This window comes from Chelon labrosus (genome assembly GCF_963514085.1).
Source record: "Chelon labrosus genome assembly, chromosome: 2".
Classification (NCBI taxonomy): domain Eukaryota; kingdom Metazoa; phylum Chordata; class Actinopteri; order Mugiliformes; family Mugilidae; genus Chelon; species Chelon labrosus.
Window position 1 is genome coordinate 2,808,705 of NC_140338.1, and position 26,709 is coordinate 2,835,413.

Sequence of the window (26,709 nt, forward strand, 5' to 3'; positions counted from 1 at the left end):
ATTTGCATAAAGACAAGACCACTCTCTGGGATAGAGAGGCCCAGTGAGTCAGAGTTAGAGATGGAGGGAGGAGGGAGAGAGGGAGACTCCTCCTCCGGTTCTGGGCGGAGGTCTGAAGTCTCTGAAGTCTCTGAAGTCTGAATCTGTTGAATCTGTAGAAGTTTGATCAGAACCTCGTCCCGTCTGGACCTATTGTCTCGGCCTTATCATGTCCGGCGTGGCGTCCACTCTGGCCAAGAAGCGGGCCCTGGCCGCGGGCTTTGGAACCAACGCCAACGCGGTGCGGTACCTGAACCAGGACTTTGCTGCGCTCCGGGCGCAGAGCCGCGCGTCGGGGACGCTCTTCTGCGACCCGACGTTCCCCGCCGCGCCCGAGTCTCTGGGCTTCAACGAGCTGGGCCGGAGCTCCCACAAGGTCCGGGGAGTCACCTGGAAGAGACCCACGGTACGAACCGGGGCCCGGTAATGGGACAGGACGGGACGGGTGATTTTAGTTGGGATGAGTGGGTGGGGTTGGAGGGGCGGGGTTGGTGCGGTGGCAGCAGAGATATGTGACCCCCCCCCCCCCCCCCGTGGCAAACCCAGGAATGATGTAGATCAAAATAACGGAACTGTAGATAAGTTAGTAGGTTGTTATAGATATATTCATTAATATTTAGTATTCTACTGACAGAGGTCTCACTCTGATCAACAACCTGAAGATCTAAACTTAGATGGAATCCAGGAGGATCCCTGAAGGCCCCGGGGCCCCTGATCTCTGGGGCCTCAGTGAGAATGTGTTAGAGACAACAGCTACATCTCCAGGCTGTCCAACAGTGATCATGTCAGAGAGAAAGACAGAAAGACTGGAGCAACAAACAAACAAGTAAACAACTTGTTTGTTTGTTGTTTATTTGTTGTTGTTTGTGGTTGTTTACTGATAGGCTGATGTCTGTTTGTTCTTTATTTGTTGTTGTCATTTACTGATCAGCTGATGTCTATTTGCTATTGTTTGGTGTTTATTGTCGTTGTTTACTGATCAGCTGACGTGTGTCTCCTCCTCCAGGAGCTGGTCTCTAACCCTGAGTTCATTGTGGGCGGAGCCACCAGGACCGACATCTGTCAGGGAGCTCTAGGTGAGTGTTCCCTTGTTGTGCTTCTTGTGTGCAGACAGGTGAGTCTGTCTGCACAGGTCAGAGGTCACAGGTTAGAGGTCACCTTCAAGGATCGGTTTAAACGAGATGATCAACTTGTTACTAATAAAACAGAATAAATCAGCGATTTAAAGATGACCAGAGACAGGAAGTCACAAACTGTTTATTCATAAACACTAACGAACACTTCCTGTTTGTGGTGTCAACAAGCTCTGACTCTGATAGGCTCGTTAAGGTCACATGATCATGTAGTTTACCTGACGAGCAGCTTCATGTCGCTCAGTGTGAAACTTTCTGCTCTAAACCTTCATCTGCACTGATTCTCTGGTCGTCCATGTCTCTGTAGAGGACAGTTGGTCTCTAGTGGATGTCCCCGACTCTGGTTGCCTAGGTATCCTTCATATAAGCATGTCTAGAGTGTGGGCGGAGCTAGCTCTTTTCGCTCCAGTCGCTATCGTCATGGTGGATCTGGTAGTAGAAACTAATATGGTGGACAGTGTTTCCTTCGGGGTAAATGTTTGAGTCACATGTCAGTCAACTGGATCAGTGGCTCCCATTGGTCCTCAGAGCTGGTCCCGCCCCCTTATTTGTGGTTATGTTGTTTCTGCAACATTAATAGGCGCGTTCGACTTCATGCAGATCTGTGCAGATCTGACTTGACGTGATGCATGCTGGGTTGTTATGCTCATAGACCTCGAATATGATTGGTTAAAATGAACTTGTTCTACCCAGCATGCATCACGTCAAGTCAGATCTGCACAGATCTGCATGAAGTCGAACGCGCCTAATGGTCTTGGGTCGACACATCACTGATGGTGTGCTCCTCTGAGGAAGAACCTTCAGTCCTGTATGAGTCAGTGAACACATCGTTGGGTTCTGTCTAAGAACTATAACATTTCCAGGTCCAGATCCTGACACTGAGCCGTTGTTGTAAACGTTTTAATGTGAAACAGCTGAACCTGGATCAGCTGTAATTAGAGGCAGAGCTCTGATTGGCTGTGCAGGAAACAGAAGGACAGGAAGAGGCCTGCCAGCTATTGTTAGAGGGGGGGGGGGCAGCGGGTATGAGCTGCCAGCCAATGAGGACACACCCTCAAACACACACGTCCATGCTTCCTCTTCTGTGAGGACATTCTCCACTCAGCGGTCCTCACAGAGGCAGACAGACCCAGAGCCCCGCCCCCAGGCTGTGGTGGGTGAGTCAGCTTCGTGCCTCCATTAAACCACAGATGTCTGACGCTTGTGTAACTCAAAGATTTGTTTTCACATGCAGAAACATTCTTGTTCAAGTTGACTGGTCCAGAAATTTACTGCAGAGTGAGACCTCATAGAGACAGGGAGGAGACAACGTTTCGATCCAGAAAACAGCCTTTAACTTTTAGAGTTTGGTAAAAGTTTCCTGAGTTCATTCTGTATCACATGAATCATCCAACAAACCCCATGACTCATGCTCAGAGACTCTCTTTATTTTAGTCTATCAGCGTTAGAAAAGACTTTGACAGTCCAACAGTCGTCATGTGGACTGATCTCTGAAATGCACGTCCACACCTTGTCCACCCGGTCTGTAGGTGGTGGTGTCCCAAAGGACAGAGGTCTGATGAGACTGGAGGACATCTGTCTCCTGTGGTACAGATTGAATCATAGACAGTCTCCTGTCCAACCAGCTGACAGGAAAGAAATACTGTCCTCTATCATGGACATAAACGGGAAATGATGCCTGCAAAAGACACAAAGTATCGTGAAGGACACACCAAAACGGTCTCTGCATGCTTCAGTCACAGCTTCTATTTATTATCTGAACTTCTATGAACTGAACCTGTTTGTTTGTGATCCTGTAGGGATCAGCATTGAGACACTAAGACACTAAGACACTGAGACTCTGAGACACTGAGACACAAACTTGCCCTGTCCCTCCAGGTGACTGCTGGCTGTTGGCTGCCATCGCCTCCCTGACCATGAATGAATATGTGATGGCCAGAGTTGTTCCCACCGACCAGGGCTTTGGTGATGACTACGCCGGCATATTCCACTTTCAGGTAACGAGTCTTTTATGATGTCCCTGTGGGACACTAAATGAGTCAGTTTATTTGTTTGTGTTTTTTTTCAGAGACAAAGCTGACACAGACCATTTGTTAGCGCAAAGTGGAGCAATCAATCACACAGACAATGAGTTACACATCAATGAATATAAAGTCCACTTTTCCCAGTATTTTGTACACTGTTCAGCCCATAATCCTAGGGAGAAGGCCAGTTTTTCCATGCATTGTATTTTGTTAACAATGGTGAGCCAGTCCTTCCTTGATGGCAGATTTATCCACAGCCATTTCCGCGTAATGGCCTTCTTTCTCGCAGCCAAGAGTATTTTATAAAGATAATTGTCCTGGTCCATCGGTCCAACTGGGATTTTACCCAAATACAGTGTAACAAAAGAAAAATCAACTTTTAGACCAAAGGTTGTCTGATTTTCTCCAATGAGGGTCCCGCTGAATGAGGAGCCAGGCCCAGAATATTTGAAAGTGGTTTGCCGTTGTCTGACCACATTGCCTCCAGCTAAATGAGTCAGTCCGATGTGTCTGTCACCAGGTTCGTGCTTTAGTAAAACAACTAAAAACACTACTGCTAAATAAAGAAAGCTGTTTTATCAGCTGACCAGTCTCTATCAGGTCAACTTGTCTCTGCTCTGTATCTCCAGATCAATTAAAGACTCTGACTCTCCGTGTCCACTGAATTTAAAAAAACATCTTTGCTCTTGTTAGTTTGCAAAACAGGACTGACTCCGTCCCTTTCTAATTCCAGAGGGTTAGGGTTAGTCTAGTTCTTCTTCTGGGAACCAACAAAATCACTGGTTCACACAGATTGTTTGTGGTTGAGCTCCACGTTAAATAACGGTCATGTGGTATCTCCTTTAACCGACTGTCATAGTGTCTCCTGTCTCCTCTTCTGAACTAGTAGCACAGATGTAAGTTGTTAGTTCTGATCTACTAACACTGATATGGACTGATTGTTCTAAACTACTAACAATGATGTAGACTGAACTGCTAGGACTGATGTAGAATGTTGGGTCTGTAGTTCTGGCAGTTCGGTGAGTGGGTGGACGTGGTGATTGACGACCGGCTGCCGGTCAAAGATGGAGAGCTGATGTTCGTCCACTCGGCCGAGGGGAGGGAGTTCTGGAGCGCTCTGCTGGAGAAGGCCTACGCCAAGTAAGACCTGAAGGCTTGCTGTCCTGATGTTGGTCGTAATAACAACTTTCATGGTTCTATTAATACTTTTAGTTGTCAAAGTCTACAGTATAAGCTGAGTTCTCTTAAACCATCATCCAGTGGTGGAATCATTAAAGTACAGGTTAAGGTTTTGTCTCTTCGCTGGTGGAGACTCTGAGTCAGCTGTAGGACTCAGTGTTTGGCCTTGTCTTCTGGCTGTAGGGTCAACGGTTGCTATGAAGCCTTGTCTGGCGGCTCCACCACTGAGGGCTTCGAGGATTTTACCGGAGGCATCGCTGAAAACTACGACCTCAAACAGCCCCCGTCCAACCTGTTCCAGATCCTCAAGAAAGCTCTGGAGGCCGGAGCACTGTTGGGCTGCTCCATCGACGTGAGTCACCTTTACGTCATGATCAGAAACATTCAGTAAACCAATAGCTGCAGGTGTTCAGAGCCTCTCAGACTGGTTATGACGTTTCAGGAAGTTAAAGGTCAATGTTCTGTCTCTGGACTGTTGGAATGAAGACGATTGTGTTTGTGTTGTTAGATCACGAGCGCCGCGGACTCTGAGGCCGTGACTCGTCAGAAGCTGGTGAAAGGACATGCCTACTCCCTGACCGGAGCGGTGGAGGTAATGCTCTGAAAACCAAAAGACAAACTCTTTGTCTTAGACACGGAGGATGGACGATGATGTTTGACTTGTCTCCAGGTTAACTACCGGGGTCGTCAGGAGAAGCTGGTGAGAATGAGGAACCCCTGGGGCCAGGTGGAGTGGACCGGAGCCTGGAGCGATGGGTACATTTTTATGTTCAGTTAGGACGTCTGACCTGCCTCAGGGGCACGTATATGGGTGTCACCCAGTGGTCCTATTAAAGACACAATAATTCAGCATCACTTACTGCCAGTGGAAAATCTGTTTTATCATGTCTACGTTCCTACAGCTCATCTGAGTGGAGCCATGTCCAGGGGGACTGTCCTCATGCCAACGCAGAGGACGGAGAGTTCTGGTGAGTCTCTGCAATGATAACACATCAGTACTGACGGTTCTAGTTGGGGCTGCAAAGTGAGAGCTCTCCTCTGTCCTATCTCTGCAGGATGTCCTACAATGAGTTCCTGCGTCACTACTCTCGTGTCGAGGTCTGCACTCTGACCCCTGACACCATCGACGACGAATCTGTCAAACACTGGAGCGTCAGCAAGTTCGATGGCACCTGGAGGAGAGGTTCCACCGCTGGAGGCTGCAGGAATCACCCCTGTTAGTGCTGAACTACTAACACTGATCTAGACTGTTGGTTATCTATATTGATAAAAGGAATGATTCATATATTTAAGAAGGTCTGAAGGTACCTAGACTTGATCCAAGCCGACCTCATGTGACTGGACCCAGACTGGAGACTGGTTCTGTCAGGGTTTATTGGGGTTTGTTGAGACTTGTTGAGGTTTGCTGGGAGTTGTTGAGGTTTGTTGAGGTTTGTTGGGGTTTGCTAAGGTCAGGTTTGTTGGGGGGTGTTGGGGTTTGTTGAGGTCAGGCTTGTTGGGGGTTGTTGCGTTTGTTGGGGGTTGTTGGGTTGGACCTACAGCACATTTTGAGCAGATTCATGATGTTCCTGATGTGAGACGTTTTTTTTTCTCTGCAGACACTTTCTGGACCAATCCTCAGTTTGTGATCAAGCTGGAGGAGGAGGATGACGACCCAGATGATGGTGAGGTGGGCTGCAGCTTTGTGGTCGGTCTGATCCAGAAGAACCGAAGGAAGCTGCGCAAACAAGGGGAGGACATGCACACCGTTGGGTTCGCCATCTACGAGGTCAGACACTAAGAGATCAGACAGAGACTTAAAGCCTGATGAGACAGAAGTTTTCACTAAATTAAATTTCTTCTTCTTTTTTTATTTCAGGTTCCAAAGCAGGTGAGTTGGAACTGAGAGCCGATCCACCTCTCATCCAAAGGCTCCTTCATGTCCAACAGAGTGCTGGAGCTTTTTAAATTTTGCTGATTAGAAGAAACTGGACCTGCCTTCACATTGTCTCAATGACTTGACCTGTGTCTCTTCTGGTTTGACGTTTTGTCTGACATGATTTAGCTGTAGGATTCTACATGTTCCACTCCGTTTAATGAAGTAGCACCATCATGTTTCCAAAATAGTTACGCATCTTGGGACAAGCTAACAGACGAGCCGGGCTTTGAATCTACTATTAATGTTCTCATTATAAATCATCTGCCCCCTGTCAACTGTCTGAGGGTCATTAAATGCACCATCAGGGAGAGTTATATAGTTGTTTATGTAGACTGTTGGTTCTGAACTTCTAACACTGATGTTGTCTGTTGGTTCTGAACTAACTCTGGTGTAGACTGATGGTTCCAAACTGCTGACACTGATTCAGATTGTTGGTTCAGAACTACTATCACTGATGTAGACTGTTGGTTCAGAACTACTAACATAAATAGTATTACTAGAGTTTGTAGTTAAAGGCCTGAAATGAGCAACATACCTTAAGCCTAATGCAGTAAAGAAGTGTTTTCTAGCCCCTGAAGCTCTTTAATATTTAAAGACAGATGTTTATTAGTCTCATCACCTGCCCTGCTGTTTAGACAGCTGTCCTAATTGTTTCTTTCTGTCCTCAGTTCTATGGACAGAGGGAAGTCCACTTGGATAAGAACTTTTTCCTGACTCACGCCCAGACGGCGAGATCCGAAACCTTCATCAACCTGCGTGAGGTCAGCACTCGCTTCAAGTTGCCGCCGGGGGAGTACCTGATCGTCCCATCCACCTTCGAACCACACCTCAACGGGGACTTTTGCATCCGGGTGTTCTCGGAGAAGCAGTCAGAGATTGTGTAAGACCCTGAACCGTCTGGTACTGGGCTGTTTATGGGGTGGTCATTTCCCCAGGTCTAAGCAGGAATCTGAAAACTGAGTCAGCCCAGATTTTTTGGCTCAGTCCACTTCCTGTTCCTCAGGAGTGTTTCTGAATGGAGGCTTTGAGACCTGGACTTGTTTACCGTTTACTGGGGAACAGGAAGTAAAGTGTGCCAGTGTTTTAGGACACTGAACAAACACGTCTTTAAATGAAGTATTAATGTGAGTCTCTCTGTCCTGTCAGGCCCTGTGACGACCCCGTCAACGCCGAACTGGACGATGTAAGTAACTCAGACTATTACTCATTAAGATGGAACTAGATGGAAATAAACCACCAGCAGTAATAATGAGATAGTTACCACGGCAACAGACTGGCACAATGCACTGTTCATCCTGTAGATCAGTCAATGAACTCAGCTACGGTCGCTGCTGATGATCAACAATCATGTTATTTTCCAATGAGATGTTTCAGAACCACAGTTAAAGAGGCTTAAAGCGAACTAGCATGGTAGCTGCTAGCTGTTAGCTAATATTAACTACCTGTTCAGACCTCACAATAACATCTGATCGCATCTGTCCATCTCTAAGTTCCTGTGTTCCACACCTGTTATTAAAGTGTGTCTCCACATGCGTCCCCAGCCAGCACTTGAGATCTGATCTCAGTTTGTTTGTCTGTAAATAAGCAGCGCCATCATGTGGTCAGTAGAATATTGTAACAACAGCTGTTTGTTGACTTGGGGACATGATCCCCAGGTAAAGTTTCCAGCCTTCCAGTGTGATCAGTGTCAACCATTTCCACCCCCTCCCAGTTCTGGCTAGTGATCATACATGTCTCAGTTGTCAAATAGGCAGAGGACAGACAGGTTTAACAACAACTAATAAAGTTTTTATTTTGGGGAAATGATTCATATTTTGGAATAAGCTAGAAGTTCTTCTTTATGTTTGACGTTAGTTATTTTTGAGACGAAGCTCAGATTAGAACTGAATCCTGGAAGCTTCCATCCTCAGAGTAATGTCACTGCTGAGAAAGAAACATCTCTGATGATAAAGGAAACAAAGATGCCTGGAGTTATTGAGGAAATAATTTGAATGGTATACATAGTTAAGTATCCATCTACAGTACATTAGTTAACATCTAGACCTCAGATATCTAGCCTCCCTACACACTGGTGTTATAACTAGCTAGCTGAGTACAGACAGACTGCAGACTGGACTGCAGACGGAAGTGGGTCGACCAGCCTGTTTACAGAACAGCCTATCCTGTGAAAACAAGTTATCAGAGAGGACACACATTAAAAACGGCTCTGACTGGTTAGTGAATGTCTGTTGATTAACTCTCTGCTCAGTTTAACTGAAACTTTAGTCAGATATAATTTTTAAATTAGCTCCGTTCAAAGGCTCCACAATGAATGCATGTTCATGGAAGTGTTGGCGGGGTGATCCTGTTTCACTGCCTCCAGGTGAAAGTCACTTGTGGTTAAGCTCATACAGGTTAGGGAAGGTTTCCAAGTAGAGGAGCCGCTGATGAAGGAGTGGCTCTTCAGAGAAACTCTGTGTTTACAATCATATCTGCTTGAACCAACAATCATCTCACTCTGAACCTGAACATGTTCACATGATCAGTCACTTCAGTATTTTATCAGTGAAGGTCTTAAACAGTCGCCTAATGCAGATTCAATTTATTTTATTTAATATTTCTACAAGTTACCTTCTGATCACCTGGTTCAGTTCCAATAAATCCAGGTTAAAACTAAACTAGATGCAGTATTTAGTCTTTTGGCCTTCTTGGGCCTCCATACCTTCTCTGATTAAAAATAGACGTTGTAGTGTCTAATTAATCTCAAATTATAATCTGTAATGCCAGCCTGGACCAATAAAACACTGATCTGACTGCTGATTGGACGGTTGTGTCAGTTGCTTGGCTGCTGTGTCAATAAAGGCTTGTAGTAATGAGTGTTGATGGTTGTCACGGTGATTGTCTCCAGGAGACGGTGTCGGACGAGGAGGTGGACTCTGGATTCAGAAATCTCTTCTGTAAACTCGCTGGAGACGTAGGTTTCACTTTATTTTGTGATGTCACTTCCTGTTCTATTGTCTATTAGTGAAACAGCATGCTAACAGCCAACACTCACAGTACAACACATGCTACATGCTAACAGCTAACACAGAGATTCACAGTGAACTGCAACACATGCTAACAGCTAACAGTTACAGTACAACACATGCTACACGCTAACACAAAGATTCACTGTCAACTATAACATGTGCCACATGCTAATAGCTAACACAAAGATTCACAGTTAACCGCAGTGTGTGCCACATGCTAATAGCTAACACAAAGATTCACTGTGAACTGCAACACATGATAAAAGCTAACACTTACAGTACAACACATGCTACATGCTAACACAAAGATTCACTGTGAACTGCAACACATGCTACATGCTAATAACTAACACAAATATTCACAGTTAACCGCAACGTGTGCCACATGCTAACAGCTAACACAAAGATTCACTGTGAACTGCAACACATGCTAACAGCTAACAAAAAGATTCACAGATAACCGCAACATATGATACATGCTAACAGCTAATGCAAAGATTCATTGTACACTGGAACACATGCTACATGCTAACAGCTAACCCAGTGTTGTGACTGGAACCATGTGTAGATTTAAAAGATAAAAACATGATTCATGCGTTTCCTGTGTTGATGATAATTTATTCGTTGGCTGGTTTCAGGACATGGAGATCTCTGCCGTGGAGCTGAAGACCATCATGAACAAGATTGTTGCCAAACGTACTGACATCAAGACTGACGGCTTCAGCATGGACACTTGCAGGATCATGGTGAACCTGATGGACGTATCCTTTCACAGAGTTTAGATAGTGTCCACATGTGTCTCCACCTGAACAGAAACTGGTCCTTAACTCTTTAGCAGGACAGCGGCAACGGGAAGCTCGGTCTCGGGGAGTTTGCCACGCTGTGGAAGAAGGTTCAGAGATACCTGGTGAGATGTGACCTCTGACCTCTGGTGTCTTATTATTCACTGTGTGACTTTTACAAACCTGAGTGTGTTGGTGCGTCCACAGACCATCTATAAGAAGAACGACTCGGATAACTCTGGGACCATGAGCACTCCAGAAATGAGAGTCGCCTTCAAAGACGCAGGTCAGATTTATTTCCTGGAATTCACCGACTCAGCATTAACTCTGCATCGTCTCAAACTGAACGTCTATGTGGTAGCGGCTAACGATTTCCTGGCGCTCGTTAAAATCCTGACTGTCTTTCATGTGGTTTGGTTCAGTGGCCTCAGGAACGTTGTGGTTCCTCAGAGCTCAGGCGATGTTTCTCTGCTCTTGTTTTCTCTTCACTTCCTCTAAACCTCCGTCCTCATCTACACTGATTCTCTGGTCGTCCATTTCTCTGTAAAGGACAGTTGGTCTCTAGTGGACGTCCCACGCTCTGGTTGACTAAGTAACAATTATATAAAACATGTCAAGTGTGTAGGTGGAGCTAGCTGTTCTTGCTCCAAGCTGCTATCAACATGGTGGATTTAGTGTTTAGCATTAGTCTAAAGCAGCTAACATTAACCTAAACAACATTAGCTTAAACCAGCTAACTTAAACATACACCAGTTACTGTTAACCTAAACTAGACAGTGTTAGCTTAAACTAGCTAACATTCGCCTAACATATAAATATGTCTAGTCTGTGGGCGGAGCTAGCTCTTCTTGCTCCAAGCCGCTATCATCATGTGGATCTGGTGGCAGGAACCAAAGTTCCAAAGAATCAAATGTTTGAGTCACATGTCAATCAACTGGATCCGTCGCTCCCATTGGTTCTCAGAGTTGGTACCGCCCCCTTTGTGTGCTGTGAGCTCGTTAGAACGTAATGATCAGTTTCATTTCTCCAGAGTCTGTCAAGTTTAACCTTTGAAGTCTCTAAATGTCTCATCTTGTATCTCCACCTCCATCGCTGTTCCCACATAAACGTTTACATGTGTTGACGGTTTCAGATGAATTTGACGCTCTGCAAAAACATCCTGTTTACACTTCCACTGCTTTCAACACTGCATCCTCCTCCTCCTTCTTCTCTCTGCCTTAACGAGGAAGCTTATATTTCTTTAAACACATCAGTGTGGAGGTCTTCTTCTCCTGTTCACTAACACCTCTTCTTCTTCTTCTTCTTCTTCTGCAGTGTGTCTATTGTTTGTCTCGCTACTAAAATACTGTGTTTGTTTCTCTGCTGCTGTCTGGACGTCACTGCCAGTAAACTGATGGAGATGGTACGTCCACGTTAGCTGGGTTAGCAGGGTTTGTAGAGTGTGTAGAGTTAGCTGGGTTAGCAGAGTAAACTGGTTAGCAGTAGAAGTAGCTGCAATCACTATATGTTTCATCACAGCTGAGATAAGTGATAATTATATAAATATGTGATGTATAATTAATGACCTGATAATTACACATACGTCATTGAAAAGCTTAATAAACTAATATTATATCATCATTAATATATCCTGAGATAATATACAGACACTCAGCAGAATAATTAGCATTACTGAATTCACTAGCTAATTTTATTTAACATGCTAATTTTGATAAATCTGAAAACTTTCTGTTGTCTCTTCAGTTTTAGTTTCTAACATATAATCATTTAAGTCCAGCCGTTTCATGCACATTAGCATGTTGTTAGCATCGTTAGCTGCTCCTCAGTAACTCTGCTGTCGTCCTCCGCCAGGTTTCACTCTCAACAACACCATCTACCAGCTGCTGGTGGCTCGATACTCGGACCCCGACATGACCATCGACTTCGACAACTTCGTGGGTTGTCTGATGAGGCTGGAGATGATGTTCAGTGAGTCGCAGCTTTTACGCTTTTGCTTGTGTTTGTGTCAGACCAACTCGTGACCCCTGGTCTTGACATCGCGTTCACTAAACACGCTCTGAAACACAAATATTATACTTGTGCATAAATTTTATCAAGAAAATTAATCATTTGTGCAAATCTTTGAGTTATAAATTATTTTCAGGTGGTCACATGAGTTAGCCGCTAGTTAGCTTGCTCATTAGTGTCACTGTGAAAGGATGAAGGTTAACATGAACTCATGAACCACAAGAGGGCAGCGTTCAAAATAAATCTGAAGGAGATTTTGAGATTTTTAGAGAGTGTAAACAAACAGCAGGGGGCACTTTAACAGTAGGTTACTACTGATTTGTTTAAATGTTTATGTTCCTTGTCTTCCTGCTGTGACCTTTAACCTCCTGAACGTCCATCTTCCTCCTCAGGGATCTTCAAGAAGCTGGACGCTCACGACAGCGGCTCCATCGAGCTCGACTTCAACCAGTGGTTAAACTTCGCCATGATCTGAGCCGCAGACTCAGCTTCCTGCAACACGCCGCCATATTCCTGTTAACAGCCGCCGCCGCTTCACTTCCTGTTACTGCTAACGTTTTATATGAGACGCCTGTTTTACTCTCTACACAACCAACCGACAGTCGATGTAAAGTCAATAAATCTGTCCCCAGAAAACAAAGGCGTGTGTTTGTGGTTCATTTATACATGTCTATGTTTAGCCTAGCTTAGCATTAACACTGAAAACACACGGTGGGCTTAATTTCATCAAAAGCAGGAAACACTGAAGTTACTCTTATGACTTGTTTACAGAACTTCAGATTAAAATGTGTAGTTATTATTTTCCTCCGCTGGCAAGAGGTTAGCATTTATTAGCCTGAGAGCTAACAATTAGCTGACGCTGATAAATGGAGCTCAGTTTACAATTGACTGCAGCTCAGTGTAACACGAAACACATGAAAAAGAAATATTATTTAACTAAATGTTTCTGGTAACTGCTGATCAGTGGTCTACAGCAGCTTGGAGGAATTTTAGCCCATTCCTCAGAACAGAACCACTTTAGTTCTGAGATGTTGGTGGGTTTCCTCACATCAACTGTGAACTTCTGTTGCACTATTGGAAACATGCATTTAATACTTTTTGTTCTCTTTGGAGATCAGTGTCTTTGTCCATGCACACCATGGTTGTCCAGTGTTCCCTGGATGGTGGATTCATGGACATTAGCTTTAGCGACATTGGCTGCCGTCCAGTTGTCTTTGTTGTCTTTGTGTTTTGGACTGCAGTGACCTGGATGAACCTGGACCAACAAATGTTTTGTCTCTGAATCAGGTGATACTGAAACAGGCACTGAGCATCTGTGCTCTAATTTCTTATCTAATTTCTTCTCTTTTCTACTCATGCATTGTGTGCTACTACTGTACAGCATGTTTACAGCTGTGTGTCCCTCTTTCCACCCCGCCTCCCCACCCCTCCACCCTCATGATGGTGATGTAGCTCCGCCTCTCCGGCCGGGCGGGGCGCAATGCTGCAGGAACGCACCCCAGCAGCATCCTCTGTTCTTCCGCTGAAGCCCGCAGACCTGATCCCACAGACCACGTCCCGCAGAGCCGAGGACGGAACCGGGGTCGGACCTGCAGGTGAGCGCAGCAGGACCGGACTGGTCCCATCAGCTGATTCCTCCGTTTTCACGCTGATTCTCAGATTACATCATCGAGTTTATGAACCAATCAGCGGCTCCTCGTGCAGCACCAGGAAGTAAATAGAGGTGATTGTTCAGCATCAGATTTGGGAAATAGTGAAGTTATTGTTGAATGTGATCAGATTGATGGTTATTGGTGAATGTGATCAGTGATTGGTTGGTTATTGATGAATGTGATCAGATTGATGGTTATTGATGAATGTGATCAGATTGATGGTTATTGATGAATGTGATCAGATTGATGGTTATTGATGAATGTGATCAGTGATTGGTTGGTTGTAGTTGGGCTGGTACCAGATGTTCAGGAGGTTCTGTTCAGTCAGTCTCCTAGTCCAGTTTTAGCAGATTGTTATTTTGAATGAAAGTTAAATGGACTCTGGTGTGATGGAGCGTGATGGAGCATCTTTAGTCATTGATCTGAAGCTTTTAAAAACACCGGCCGATAAAATCCATCAGAGAAGTTTGTCTGCTGCTTCTTAACTGGAAATAAACTGGATTAAACTGGATTAAACCAGTACTAAACTAGATATGAACTGGAACTAAACTGCACTAAAGTGAATTAAACAAATTAAAACTAAAGTTAAAGTGAACCACACTGAACTAAACTGGATTTAAACTGCATTAAAGTAGAATGTGTGGGTTCTTGTTGGTTCTGTTTGGTTCTCCAGTGATGGATCAGGATTGTTTGATTGATCGAAACTGCTGCTGAACTGAAGTTGTTCCTGTTGTTGATTAATTAATGAGTTCCTTGTTTCCTCACAGCAGAAGCCAACAGAACCCGCTGAGTCTGGTTCAGTGGCCTGACCTTCGGACCAAACTCAGGTAATTGCGTTCTTTGTCCGTGACTTGGTTCTGGTTCTGTATCAGAGCCCTGATCAGTTCTTCTGTTGTGGATCAGGATGTTTACAGGTGCGTCGAGCCAGATCCGGAAGGACCGGGACCGATCCGGGGGTCTGGGCTCCGTCCAGCAGGCAGTCCACTACCTGAACCAGGACTTCCAGGCCCTGAAGGAGGAATGTCTGATGAATGGATCCCTGTTCCAGGACCCCATGTTCCCCGCAGAACCCGCCTCGCTGGGCTTCAAGGAACTCGGACCTGTCTCCGCTAAAACAAGAGGAGTGGAGTGGAAGAGACCGACGGTGAGAACCAGAGCCTGATAGAACATAGAACCAGAACTCTGCTGCTAACACACTTCAGCTAAAGCTACTACATAGGTCAAATACTCAAAATGACCAACAGACACAAACACACAAACAAACAAAAAAAACAACAAAGACAGAGACAGAGTTCAGCCTAAGGAGGCGGAGGATGACAGAGACCCTAGTCTTCTGTTGCCGTGGTGATTATCACATCCCGTCACATCCTCTTCATCTGCCACAGAGGCGCTTTGTTCTAAACCCCAGGCCCGTGAATGACTGAACCAGACGCTGCTTCCTGTCTGAGCAGGAAGGTCATGTCCAGTAATCTGTCTTGTCTCTGATTGGCTGCTGCAGGAGCTGGCGGCTGACCCTCAGTTCATTGTGGGCGGGGCCACCAGGACGGACATCTGCCAGGGAGCGCTGGGTGAGTAGTCGGGACTTCCCTGACGACTGTTGCCAGGAGACCAGCTGGGAGTTAAAAACACAGGAGGTGAAGCTTGAACGACAAACGTGCAGCTGAAAGAGAGTGGGCGGGGCCAAAGACACTTGGTTTATAAACACAAATTAACTTCCTGTTGATGTAGAGGAATGTAAACAGTTTCAGGAGGAACCAGTTTGACTCATCTACAGCTTTCTAGGAAATAAATTCACTTACAGCTTTCTAGGAAATAAATTCATTTACAGCGTTCTAGGAAATAAACTCAACTATTGACTCTGACTTGGATCTGGTTTTAAGATTCTTCCTTAAGATCATCTGATGGTCGGTGTTTGATGATGACTCCTTAAAGAAATAAAGACTATTATCACAAACAATAATAAATTAACAATCACAAATAACAACATTAATTTTATACATAGTCAGGATCATAAATAAATAAAAGTAAACCTATAATAAAATAGAAAAAGATAAACAACGTTGATGAGACTTTCAGAGACTGTGGTCCTCACTAGTATAGAAAGACGGAACAGTGTGTTGCTCTCAAACACAATGAGTCACTGGCTGGGTGGAGCTCGGGGTGGAGGGAGAGGAGGGGTAAACTGGAACGATCAGTATGAACAAACACATGAACGTCAGCAGGTGGAGCTGGTTGTTGGTGCTTTGTCACCACCTGCTGGAGGCCGCTGACATTACAGCTCAGAGACGATTTACTAGGAGCACCATAGAGTCTGATCAATAATAATCAATATTAATCAATAACAATCAGTAAGAAGACAGGAAGTGGAATGAACATCAGTCTTCAGAATAAACACTTTAATGTTTCATGAATAAATGAAACTGGATATTACGAGAAGCACCTGAAGGCAGCACTCAACCCGCATTGATTAGTTAATGGACGTCTCCATTAGCCTCAAACATTAGCAGCTGATGTTGTTGTTGTTGACGTTTAGCTTAGCATTGGCATGTCCCTGTGGACCATTAGGATAATGCGATCTGCTGATGTTATAGTTAACATTTAGCTTAGCAATAGCGTGTCCACGTGGACTATCAGGATAATGGAGTCTGCTGATGTGTCTTTAACGTTTAGCTGAGCATTAGCATGTCCCCATGGACCATTAGGATAATGCAATTTGCTGATATTATTTTTAGCATTTAGCTTAGCATTGCCGTATCCACATGGACCATAAGGATAATGGAATCTGCTGATGTTGTTGTTGTTGTTGTTGTTGTTGTTAAATTTTAGCTTAGCACTAGTGAGTCCCTGTGGACATCAGGATGCATGAGCATGTCCCTGTGGACATCAGGATAATGGTGTATGCTGAAGCACAAACATTTCCCATAAGTTGAACTCCTCCTCCTCCGCTCTTCATCATCTCCACTTCAGTGTCGTTCATCAGATGATATGGAGGAAATTAACACGTCTGACAAACCAGTTGGACATGAAGTGGTTCTACCAGAAAGAAGAGAGAGTTCTATCAGTTGAAGTGGAATTTTTATTAAAATAACACACTTCAAGATTTGAAGGTAGCTGAAGATTGGTCTGAAGGTAGCTGAAGTGTCAGACGTGAGGGAAGTTGAAGTGTCAAGTGTGAAGGTAGTGGAAGTGTTGAATATGAAAGTAGCTGAAATGTCAAATATGATGGTAGTTGAAGTGTCAACTGTGAAGGTAGTTGAAGTGTCATGTGTGAGGGTAGTTAAAGTGTCAGATCTGAAGACAGTTGGTTTGTTGGTGGTTTTCCAGGAGACTGCTGGCTGCTCGCTGCTATCGGCTCTCTGACTCTGAATGAAAGACTGCTGCATCGCGTGGTTCCTCACGGTCAGAGCTTCAACCACCAGTATGCCGGCATCTTCCACTTCCAGGTGAGACTGTTCAATGATGTGTTCAAGTGCAACTGGAGATTCTGTACGGAGCTTTTCATGTGTCTTTTTTTAATGATTTCTGATCTGAGTCAGACTTGTAGTCCATCTTCCTCTGTCTCCTCTGTAGTTTTGGCAGTTTGGTGAGTGGGTGGACGTGGTGATCGATGACCGGTTGCCGGTCAAAGATGGAGAGCTGATGTTCGTCCACTCGGCGGAAGGCAGCGAGTTCTGGAGCGCTCTGCTGGAGAAGGCCTACGCCAAGTAAGACCAGCCGCCTACATCTACTGACCACCAGCACCAGCAGCAGCAGGTGTGACTGTGTTGTTTGTGTATCTGCAGGTTGAACGGGTCATACGAGGCGTTGTCTGGAGGCAGCACCACCGAGGGCTTTGAGGATTTCACTGGAGGTGTGTCCGAGATGTACGACCTGAAGAAAGCTCCCAGAGATCTTCATCGCATCATCAGCAAAGCTCTGGAGAGAGGCTCGCTGCTGGGCTGCTCCATAGACGTCCGTCACGTTTGGTTCAGTCTGAAAGTTCAGCTCCATCCTGCTCATTTAAGGTAATAACAGAAGTGTCCTCTCCGTCCCCAGATCACCAGCGCCTTCGACATGGAGGCGGTGACCTTCAAGAAGCTGGTGAAAGGCCACGCCTACTCAGTGACCGCCCTCAGACTGGTGAGCTGCCTGAAACCTGAAGAACTGGAAGAAGTGTCATGATATTTGTTACCTCATCACTTTTTTGTTTTTTTTGTGTCTGCATTAAAGTAAATTTTATTATTTCATCTACTAAGAAGCTGGAATCAAACTGTGAGTCTGTAGGAGGCATGTCTTCAAATCCAATGTCCTGGATGTTTGTCCTGCAGGTGGAGTACCGCGGCCGTCAGGAGCGTCTGATCCGGATCAGGAACCCGTGGGGTCAGGTGGAGTGGACCGGCGCCTGGAGTGACAGGTCAGCAACGGTTCTAACAGCAGACGTCGACAGGAGGAAAGTGAATAACGAAATAAATGTTGTTTCAGCTCCTCCGAGTGGAACGACGTCAGCTCTGCAGAGAAAAACCAGCTGCTGTGTAAGATGGAGGACGGAGAGTTCTGGTAGGTTCAGACTGAAAGGACGGATCTGAGAGTCATTAAAGGACGGAGCAGTGAAATGGTTGTCTGTGTGTCAGGATGTCTTTCCAGGAGTTTCTGCGTCAGTTTTCCCGGTTGGAGATATGCAATCTGACTCCAGACGCTCTCAGTCAGGACTCCACCAGCTTCTGGACCACCGCCACGTTCGGGGGCAGCTGGAGGCGAGGAAGCACCGCCGGCGGCTGCAGGAACCACCCCAGTGAGGACGCACACTAATCATGTGTTATAACAAACCAATATATTTAGCTAGTTAGCATCGTTAGCATCAAGGCTCTGAGGCCTAAAGTCATTCAAAGAGTCAGATACACTCACCGGCCAAAGAGTTATTTTTACTTCTGAGACGAGACATTGACGAGCTAAAACTAATATCTGATAAAAACTATGAGGAAATGTTAACGAGACAAGAATAGAATGTTTTTTTGAATATTGGACATTTAAAATGTGCGTCCCTGTCATGTGATTGGATAAGGGGCGTTTATCTGATCTCAGCTGACGGTAGCTACCAAAACTTTCAAGGTGCCACAAGCCCTGTGACTACAAAGTAGAATACAATATTTGAAGGCACGTCACGCTGATATTTCTGCAGCCTTTTTACTTAAACATATTCAAACAGTGGACAGTAGAGTGTATCATGGATTAGCATTTAGCATTTAACTAAAATTCCCCCTAAGTGTAGATAAAAATGACTTAAAATTGAATAAAACTAATAAAAGTTTTTGTCTGAAGACTCCATCGGAAATGGCTGTCACAAAGAACATTAGAAGATCCCCTTTTGTCTTCAGAACCACCTTCATTCTTGGTGGCGTAGATTCAACGAGGAGCCAGAAACCTTCTTTAGAGAGTTCTTTAGAGGTCCATGTTGACTTGATGGGAATCATCCTGAAGGTTGTTGGACTGAGATCTGGAGACTGAGGAGGAGGAGGACATCTGAGTTTAGAGAAACCATCTGAGATGATCTTATCCTGCAGGAAGTGTGGTCGTAGAGTGATGAACATGGTCAGCAACAATACTGAGGGAGTCCGTGACTTCAAACCAGTCGGTTCTAAGAAAATACCTGTAACCATTTCACCTCATCAGTAGCATTGGGCTAATCCAGACTTTTCAGACTTTTCTTCCCGACTTAAAACTGGCTCCAACCAGTTTGACCTCAGACCTCTGGCATCAACGGGACATGTTCTCTTGTTCTTGCCACGTGATTGGCTGATTAGACATTTACATTAATGAATAGTTGAACAGGTGTCCCAAGAGTCAGTGAAGGTTCATCCAAACAACAAGATGAAACAAAGACGAATGGCCTTGTTGGGTTTTCAGAAGACCTATTCCCCAAGTCTTCAGTTCTTCAGGTGACTACAGGTGAATACTATCTGGTCATCAACAGACTTTAGTCATGTGACCTTCAGGTGGACTCCATCCACACATGTTCCTGATAAAAACCTAAACTCTCCACCAGCCATTCAGCGCTGCAGACTTGGAGGAAAGGTCTTCTAGAAACACAAGTAGTTCAGATGTCTTTGTCTCAGATTTGTTTTTTAGAGGTGTACCTAATGAACTGAGTTTAGATATGTGGTGGTTTAGCTAGTTTGAGGTCTAAAATTTTGTTATGATGACTCCATATCCCATGATGCCTTCCTACAGACACGTTCTGGATCAACCCTCAGTACAAGATCTGCCTGCTGGAGGAGGACGACGACCCCGAGGATGACGAGGCCGCCTGCAGCTTCCTGGTGGCTCTGATGCAGAAAGACCGCCGCCGCTACCGCCGCCAAGGCCAGGACATGCACACCATTGGCTTCGCCGTCTATGAGGTCAGGTTACTGCTACCAAAGGGGACCTTAATAACTCTTATTGTTTGAAAACACCTGTCCACCCACATAGCATTACCCCACCATAGCAACCATCTGCAGCACCTTAGCAACCACCTCAAACATCATCATAACCACACTGACCTCTTTAGTGACACATTAGCAACCACCACAACGTCCTAGATCTCCCATCAACAACCACTAGAGCCTCATTCAGACCTTCACATTAACATCCGACCTGATCTGATCACTAGTGTCCATCTTAAAGTCCAGTTATGATCACTGACCTGATCTCAGTCCACATGTGGAGGTGGTCTGGGACACATTAGACCTCCTTCCTTTGGTAGTGTGAACACACAATGAGTCCTGGGTCACATTAAAGACCAGCAGGGAGAGTGGAAGTGGTTGGTCCCGATCACACTGGAAACCTGAAAACTTTACAGCTTGTTCCAAAATATGGATCATCTCCCCAAGTCGTGACACACACACACATACAATAAACAGCTGTTCATGGTTCTGATCCGGCAGTAGGTAGAGGTAGATGAGATGCATCAGTTCTCTTAGTAAATTTTAAACCATGTTTTCTGACTTTTCTTGTGTGTTTTCTCTCGTTCACAGATTCCTGAGGAGGTGAGTCTCAAACACATCAACCACTTTACTGCACTTTTATTTTGTAGGATCTGATTCTAGTGTCCGTATGTCCGTCAGTTCCACGGCTGCCCCAGCGTCCACATGAAGAAGGATTTCTTCCTGCGCCACTCGTCCTGCGCTCGCTCCGAGACCTTCATCAACCTGAGAGAGGTGAGCGCAAGGCTCCGCCTCCCTCCCGGCGAGTACCTGGTCGTCCCCTCGACCTTTGAACCCTCGAAGGAGGCCGACTTTGTCTTGAGGGTGTTTACAGAGAAACAGTCGGAGACTGAGTGAGTCCAGACCAGGAAGTGAGCACAGATTTAAATGTGTCTTTTCAAAGTAAAAAACTTTAACTATGTGTGGATCTGTGCAGGGAGATGGACGACAGCGTGGTGGTGAACTTAGAGGACGAGGTAAAAACACTTTATCACCAGCTCTCTGTGTTAATCTGTCCAGTAAGAGTTGGACAGTAGCATTGTCTTCTTCTCTGCAGGAGGACATCTCAGAGGGCGACATCGATGACTCCTTCAGGTCCATGTTCGCTCAGCTGTCTGGAGACGTGAGTTCATCCTCACGCTGTAGTTTAATCTCTGATCTGAAGCTGAAACACTGAACATGTCTCTGTCCTCTCTGCAGGACATGGAGATCTCAGTGCGAGAGCTGAGGACCATCCTCAACCGGGTCGTCTCCAAGCGTGAGTCACACTCATCCTATCAGGGGTCAATCCTTTAAGGAGCGGGAACGTGGTCACTCATCACTGATTTAGTTTTCTGACTGAAGTGTGGTAAAAAAAATCACCTGTAATGACTTTATCTCAAGTATAATCAGATAAAAACCTAAAAGGAGCAGGTGGGCGAATCACCACAACACAAATAATTGGTTTTCCAGTCTGGAGAGCAAGACTAAGAGAAAGGCTTTCAACTGAGTTAAACCTTTGCTTGGGTGCTGCAGCCGTGTTTTTAGTCAAATAGTTCAGTCGACCAGTTATCAATCAGAGAGATCTGACATTTAATGTTCCTGTTCTTTCGAGGAATTTGTTTTGATTTCTAAAGAATCTGGGACCAGACAGATTCTCTAGGGGGTTTGGAGAGTTTTCTTCAGGACGAGGGATGGAAGCCATCTCTCCTGATCAGACCTGACTTTCTCCAGAGGTTGTCCAGTTGTCCTTGAAGGCCACATGGTTTGGACGCCACCGTTGACGTGGTTCTTCTTCTGTGGTTGTGTTTGCAGACGGAGACCTGCAGACTGATGGGTTCAGCATGGAATCTTGCAGAGCCATGATCAGCCTGATGGATGTATCCTCCACCCTGTGTCTGAACCCGGATCAAAACCGGTCTGTATGTCCTGGTCTGTTTGTTAGAATGATCAATGTTGACCTTGACCCGGTCTCAGAAAGACGGCAGCGCTCGACTCGGTCTGCTGGAGTTTCAGATTCTCTGGAACAAGATCAGGAAGTGGCTGGTGAGTCTGCGTCCTCCTGATCCAGCCACGATGAGCCAGGACCACAGCAGAACCTTCACAGTTACATCAAAACCTCTAGAGCCACATCACAACCTTCAGACTCTGTTTTGTGTCTGCAGATAATCTTCAGAGAGTTTGATCTGGATAAATCCGGCTGCATGAACTCCTACGAGATGCGTCTGGCGCTGGAGAACGGAGGTGAGTCTGGTTCTGGAGGATTCAACGGTTCTTCTCTGATACATTAAACTGACCTGATCCTCTACTCGTCCACTCATCCCTACCTCTACCGATCCCTCTCATTGCATGCTGGGAGTTGGAGTGTTTGAGTGCGAGTTCTTGTGGAGCTGCTGAGACTTCCTCTCTCCTCTGTCCACTCTCCTCTCTCAGGGTTCAAACTGACCACCAAGCTCTTCCAGATGTTGGTTTCTCGTTACTCTGACTCGGAGCTTGTGGACTTTGATAACTTCACGTGTTGCCTGGTGAAGCTGGAGGCCATGTTCAGTAGGTTCAGCTGCTGCTCTCATACTTCCTGCTTCTTCTCTCCTCCTCCTCAACTCTTCTTCTCTCGTTTCCTCAGGGACCTTCAAGGCGCTCGACAAAGGGACAGGAAGTGTGGAGATGAACATCACCGAGGTACTGACACATTATACAACACCGATACTGAAACGCGTAAATTAAGTTTCTGATGAGTTCAGATTTAAACCGTTTCATTTTCTAAAAGGAAGATCTCAGAGGTCACAGCTCCGGCTACAGGAGCGCTTGATTTTAGGACAGTGTCCTGATTGAGTTTGTGTTCTCTCCTCAGTGGCTCTGTGTGACCATGTGTGGCTGAAAGAGCTGAGGATCTGCAGGTGGACCGGGACTGGACCCAGAACACCCATCCCCCACAACACTGCACCCATCCCCCACAACACTACAACACTGCACCCATCCCCCACAACACCTGCATAACGCACCCATAATATCGTACTACAGTAATAATGAGTAATAGTACAGTAATACTACACTAATACTACAGTACTATGCTGCTCTGTCTTATAACCTGAGTATTCAAACTGCATGTGTCTACAGACCCATCTACTCAAGAATTAACCTCATGAATTATTAACCATCATGTAAAGGAAAACTTTTAATTTGACACTTCCTGTTTCCTGTACTTCCTGTCTCAGATAGGGGACACTGTAAGTCCCCTGTCCTCAGAGAGACAGAGCTGCTGTCAGTCAGAGCTGCTGGGTGGAGGCGTTCAGGTTCAGCTCATTCAAACCAAAGCTGCTTCATGTTAGAAATTATTAAAGTCAGAAGTGAAACTGATCCACTGAGTGCGTGTTTGATTTGAGCTCCTGTGCAGCTGGGTTCAGTCAGCAGGGGGCGCTGTCATCCCTATATTCACGTCTCAGATTATTAAAGGACACAAATCACAGACGGAAGCTACAAGGACTGACCAGCAGGTGTCGCCATAAACTCATCATAAAGTTTAAGTCTCAGACCATACTCCCCAGGAATGATGAACAAAGACCAGTTTATAAGGTACAATAGTCCAGTTTATTAGGTATGCTAGTGAAGTAGTTCTAATCTAAATAATGTTGAGTTGATGTAGAAAGAGTCAGAAAGGTGGTGATTCAACTGGATGATCATATTGGAGGATGGAGTTTGTGGTGCTGTTAAACTGGACTAAAATAACCACAAAAGTGTTTCTGTTATTTAGCCTAGCCCGCTGATTACAATGTCAAAATAATAGGAACACGTCCCTGTTCAATGGTGCTACAAAATAAAAACACAGTTGAATCAACAGCTGTCTCAGTTTAATAGAAAGTAATACTGAACACCAGAACCTTCATGAAGACAAGATTGTGTCGTACTGAGGAAGTAAAGCTTCTCATGTTTTGCATCGTGTTTTATTTTTCTGTTATCTCTGCTTTTATTTTGTTAACTGTTTCCTTTTGTGTTATAGTTAGCTTGTCCTTCCTGTATGTTCACACCTTTGTGATTGTCTTTCACGTCCTGATTGTTTTCACCTGTGCCTAATTACCCCAGCATGTATATATTGCCTGTGTCTCCCTCAGTCCTTTGACAGTTTGTCCTGTCCTATTCAGTGGAACCAGCTCCATCTCAGCCTTGTTCTGACCAGGTCATAGTTTTCCTTGAGCATTTGTTATGTTCCTTACTTAATTTTATTTATTTATTTTACCTTGGATTAGTTTTTCCTCGAAGAGAGAGACTTTGTGTTACTTTAGTCATTGATTTTCTTATCGTGTTTTTGCCTCATGAGGAGTGATTTTTAGTCTTTTCCCTCAGAAATAAAGACTGAGTGAATTTGAACGACTTCTCTGAAAGATTTAGAGAAAGACTGGTCACACTGGTGTACCTAATGAAATGGCCAGTGAGTGTAGACAACATGGCTTTTTCTGGATTGATCCCCAAGAAGCAGCACAACACAGAGGACAGACATAAACACAGTCTGTTACTTTATGATGTGTCTTCACGTCATGATTGTTGATGACAACAACACAACACATACCTTATACACTTTAATATTTAACTGAATAAGTTTCAACTTCTTTTTAATCATTCAGGTAATAATGCACAATGGGTAGGAGACAAACTGATAAACAGGTTAGCTCAGTAAAGCTTCCAGCAGCAATTTAGCTAAACATGTAAAAAACTAAACTAGTCAACATGATATAATCATAACTGCTTTTAGAAAATAAATGTTTTTACCTCGGTAGCTACTCTGAAAATGCTGTAATCTAGTTAGATATTTACTACTGAACAGACACAGTAAAGAAGATGATAATAAGAAACAGATGTCACAACAAGACTTTCTGGTAAATTGTAGGATCTTAATGGATGATTGCTGATAGAAAGTTGTTTTGTGGCCTTCCAGTGTTGTTCCACATGTCTCCTCATGTAATACGATAGAATTCTGTATTTGCAAGGCCTTTCTGTTGATTTTGACCTCAGTCCCACAATGCAATGCAATTTACAGTATTTTATAGGAAACTACAATTATTACCCAGAATAATTATAGTAAAATGGCCAAACTGCATTTGGCTGTTCATTTTTTTTATTTTATTTTTTTTTGTAGCTTCCCTACACTAGTCATCATGAGGATGAAATGTTGAGTTATTGTGCAAACACTCCACAAACAAGTCATGTTGTGATTATCAATTATCTACAAAAGATCCAAAAAGCTGCAATATTTAAATTAGCTTCATGAAGGTAGGATTTATTTCTGTATTATATTTATCTCAGTGTACCTAATAGACTGGCAGCTTTAAGCTTCATAGGAACATTTATAATTTAATAGTTGTGTAGTGCAACCATCAAATCCCACCAGCAATAATCCAGACAAGCTCTCTGACACACTTTAGCAAATATCTTAAAAGTTTACAAGAGTCATAAAAAGACTGCAGGGCCTCATGGTGGTATTACGACAATAAGAGTATTTCTTTCTAGTGGTTGTTTTATTTTTCCATTCTATCATTAATACCTTGATTAATGGCTCCATCCATCCTTTCATCATCTATTAATTCACCCTGAACATCCAGTAAATCATCAACTCATGTATTTAGTTCCATTTTTTATTTGACGCTCTTCTTCATGTTCTATGAAAAACGAGTCAAAGATGTTTGAGATGCTGGAGAAACTTTATTAAAGCAGAGAATCATCAGAATAAAGTGATACAGAGTCATTCAAGAACACATTAAACATTTTGATTCATTTGATTAATTGTAGGATCTATGTGATTAAAATCATCTAATTTCATCAAACAAAGAAATCCACCATCAAACTGATTCAACAGGAATATGTTTGATTCTGTTTCTCCTCAGTGAGCATGCTCAGCTCTGTTACCATGACAACTCTCAGACATAATAACACAGGTACAAGTTAGAGCAGCTGCAGTTTCCTGAATTGAGGTTTTTTTCGATGACATCGACCCCGGCCTTCTTGAATGGCTCAACGAAACTGCTGCCGACGATCAGAGTGAAATCTCTGATGGGGTTGCCACACTTGGGATCTTTCTTGTACCACAGGAACACCGGGTTTCCTCCGTTGCCTTTGTTGAGATTCTTGTTCACTGGTTGATAGCCCTGGTTTTGAAACCTATCATATTCTTCATCACTGATGGAGATTTTCAGATCTCTGATGGCCTTCTGACTGTCAGTGGTGTGACGGTACCAGATGAAGATGTTGGCTCCTCCTGGACCTCTGTTGGTGTCTTCATCCACTCGGATGTACCCATTCTGGAAGTAGTCGTCATCTCCTCCAAAACCCTCAGTGGCATCAAAGTCACAGATGTACGTTTCTTTCTCTCTCTTCACCCACAGGTAGGTCATTTTTCCTCCAGCAGCACGGTTCAGATCACAGGCCAGTCTCTCCCAGCCGAATTTAAACTTCTGGGCTTCATCGTCTGTTGAGACTTCAATGTCCACGATGGGAACATCGTACTCTGTGGTACCTTTGTAGAACCACAGGTAGATGTGGTTTCCACATGCTCCAGC

General features: G+C 44.5%; 2 protein-coding genes across 2 annotated transcripts; both read left to right on the forward strand.

Annotated features, from left to right (window-relative positions):
- The first annotated feature begins 93 nt into the window (after positions 1-93).
- On the forward strand, positions 94-12,742 carry LOC311506793 (calpain-2 catalytic subunit-like). The gene is made up of 19 exons (XM_084570868.1): positions 94-445; positions 1,046-1,115; positions 3,051-3,169; positions 4,203-4,336; positions 4,559-4,727; positions 4,884-4,967; positions 5,046-5,131; positions 5,278-5,343; positions 5,431-5,591; positions 5,974-6,143; positions 6,234-6,245; positions 6,962-7,173; positions 7,440-7,476; positions 9,181-9,246; positions 9,940-10,062; positions 10,140-10,208; positions 10,291-10,369; positions 11,935-12,051; positions 12,483-12,742. The coding sequence occupies exons 1-19, from the start codon at positions 209-211 to the stop codon at positions 12,563-12,565; spliced, it is 2,094 nt and encodes a 697-aa protein (XP_084426994.1). The 5' UTR covers positions 94-208; the 3' UTR covers positions 12,566-12,742.
- A 1,904-nt stretch (positions 12,743-14,646) lies between these two features.
- On the forward strand, positions 14,647-23,701 carry LOC311506799 (calpain-1 catalytic subunit-like; the record flags this gene model as incomplete). The annotated part of the gene is made up of 20 exons (XM_084570882.1): positions 14,647-14,886; positions 15,241-15,310; positions 17,067-17,185; positions 17,313-17,446; positions 17,525-17,693; positions 17,778-17,861; positions 18,050-18,135; positions 18,204-18,278; positions 18,353-18,513; positions 19,950-20,119; positions 20,807-21,036; positions 21,120-21,159; positions 21,240-21,305; positions 21,383-21,440; positions 21,977-22,041; positions 22,139-22,207; positions 22,327-22,405; positions 22,595-22,708; positions 22,785-22,840; positions 23,013-23,701. 20 exons carry the CDS (start codon positions 14,647-14,649, stop codon positions 23,037-23,039), a joined length of 2,112 nt encoding a protein of 703 aa, XP_084427008.1. The 3' UTR covers positions 23,040-23,701.
- Positions 23,702-26,709: the final 3,008 nt, after the last annotated feature.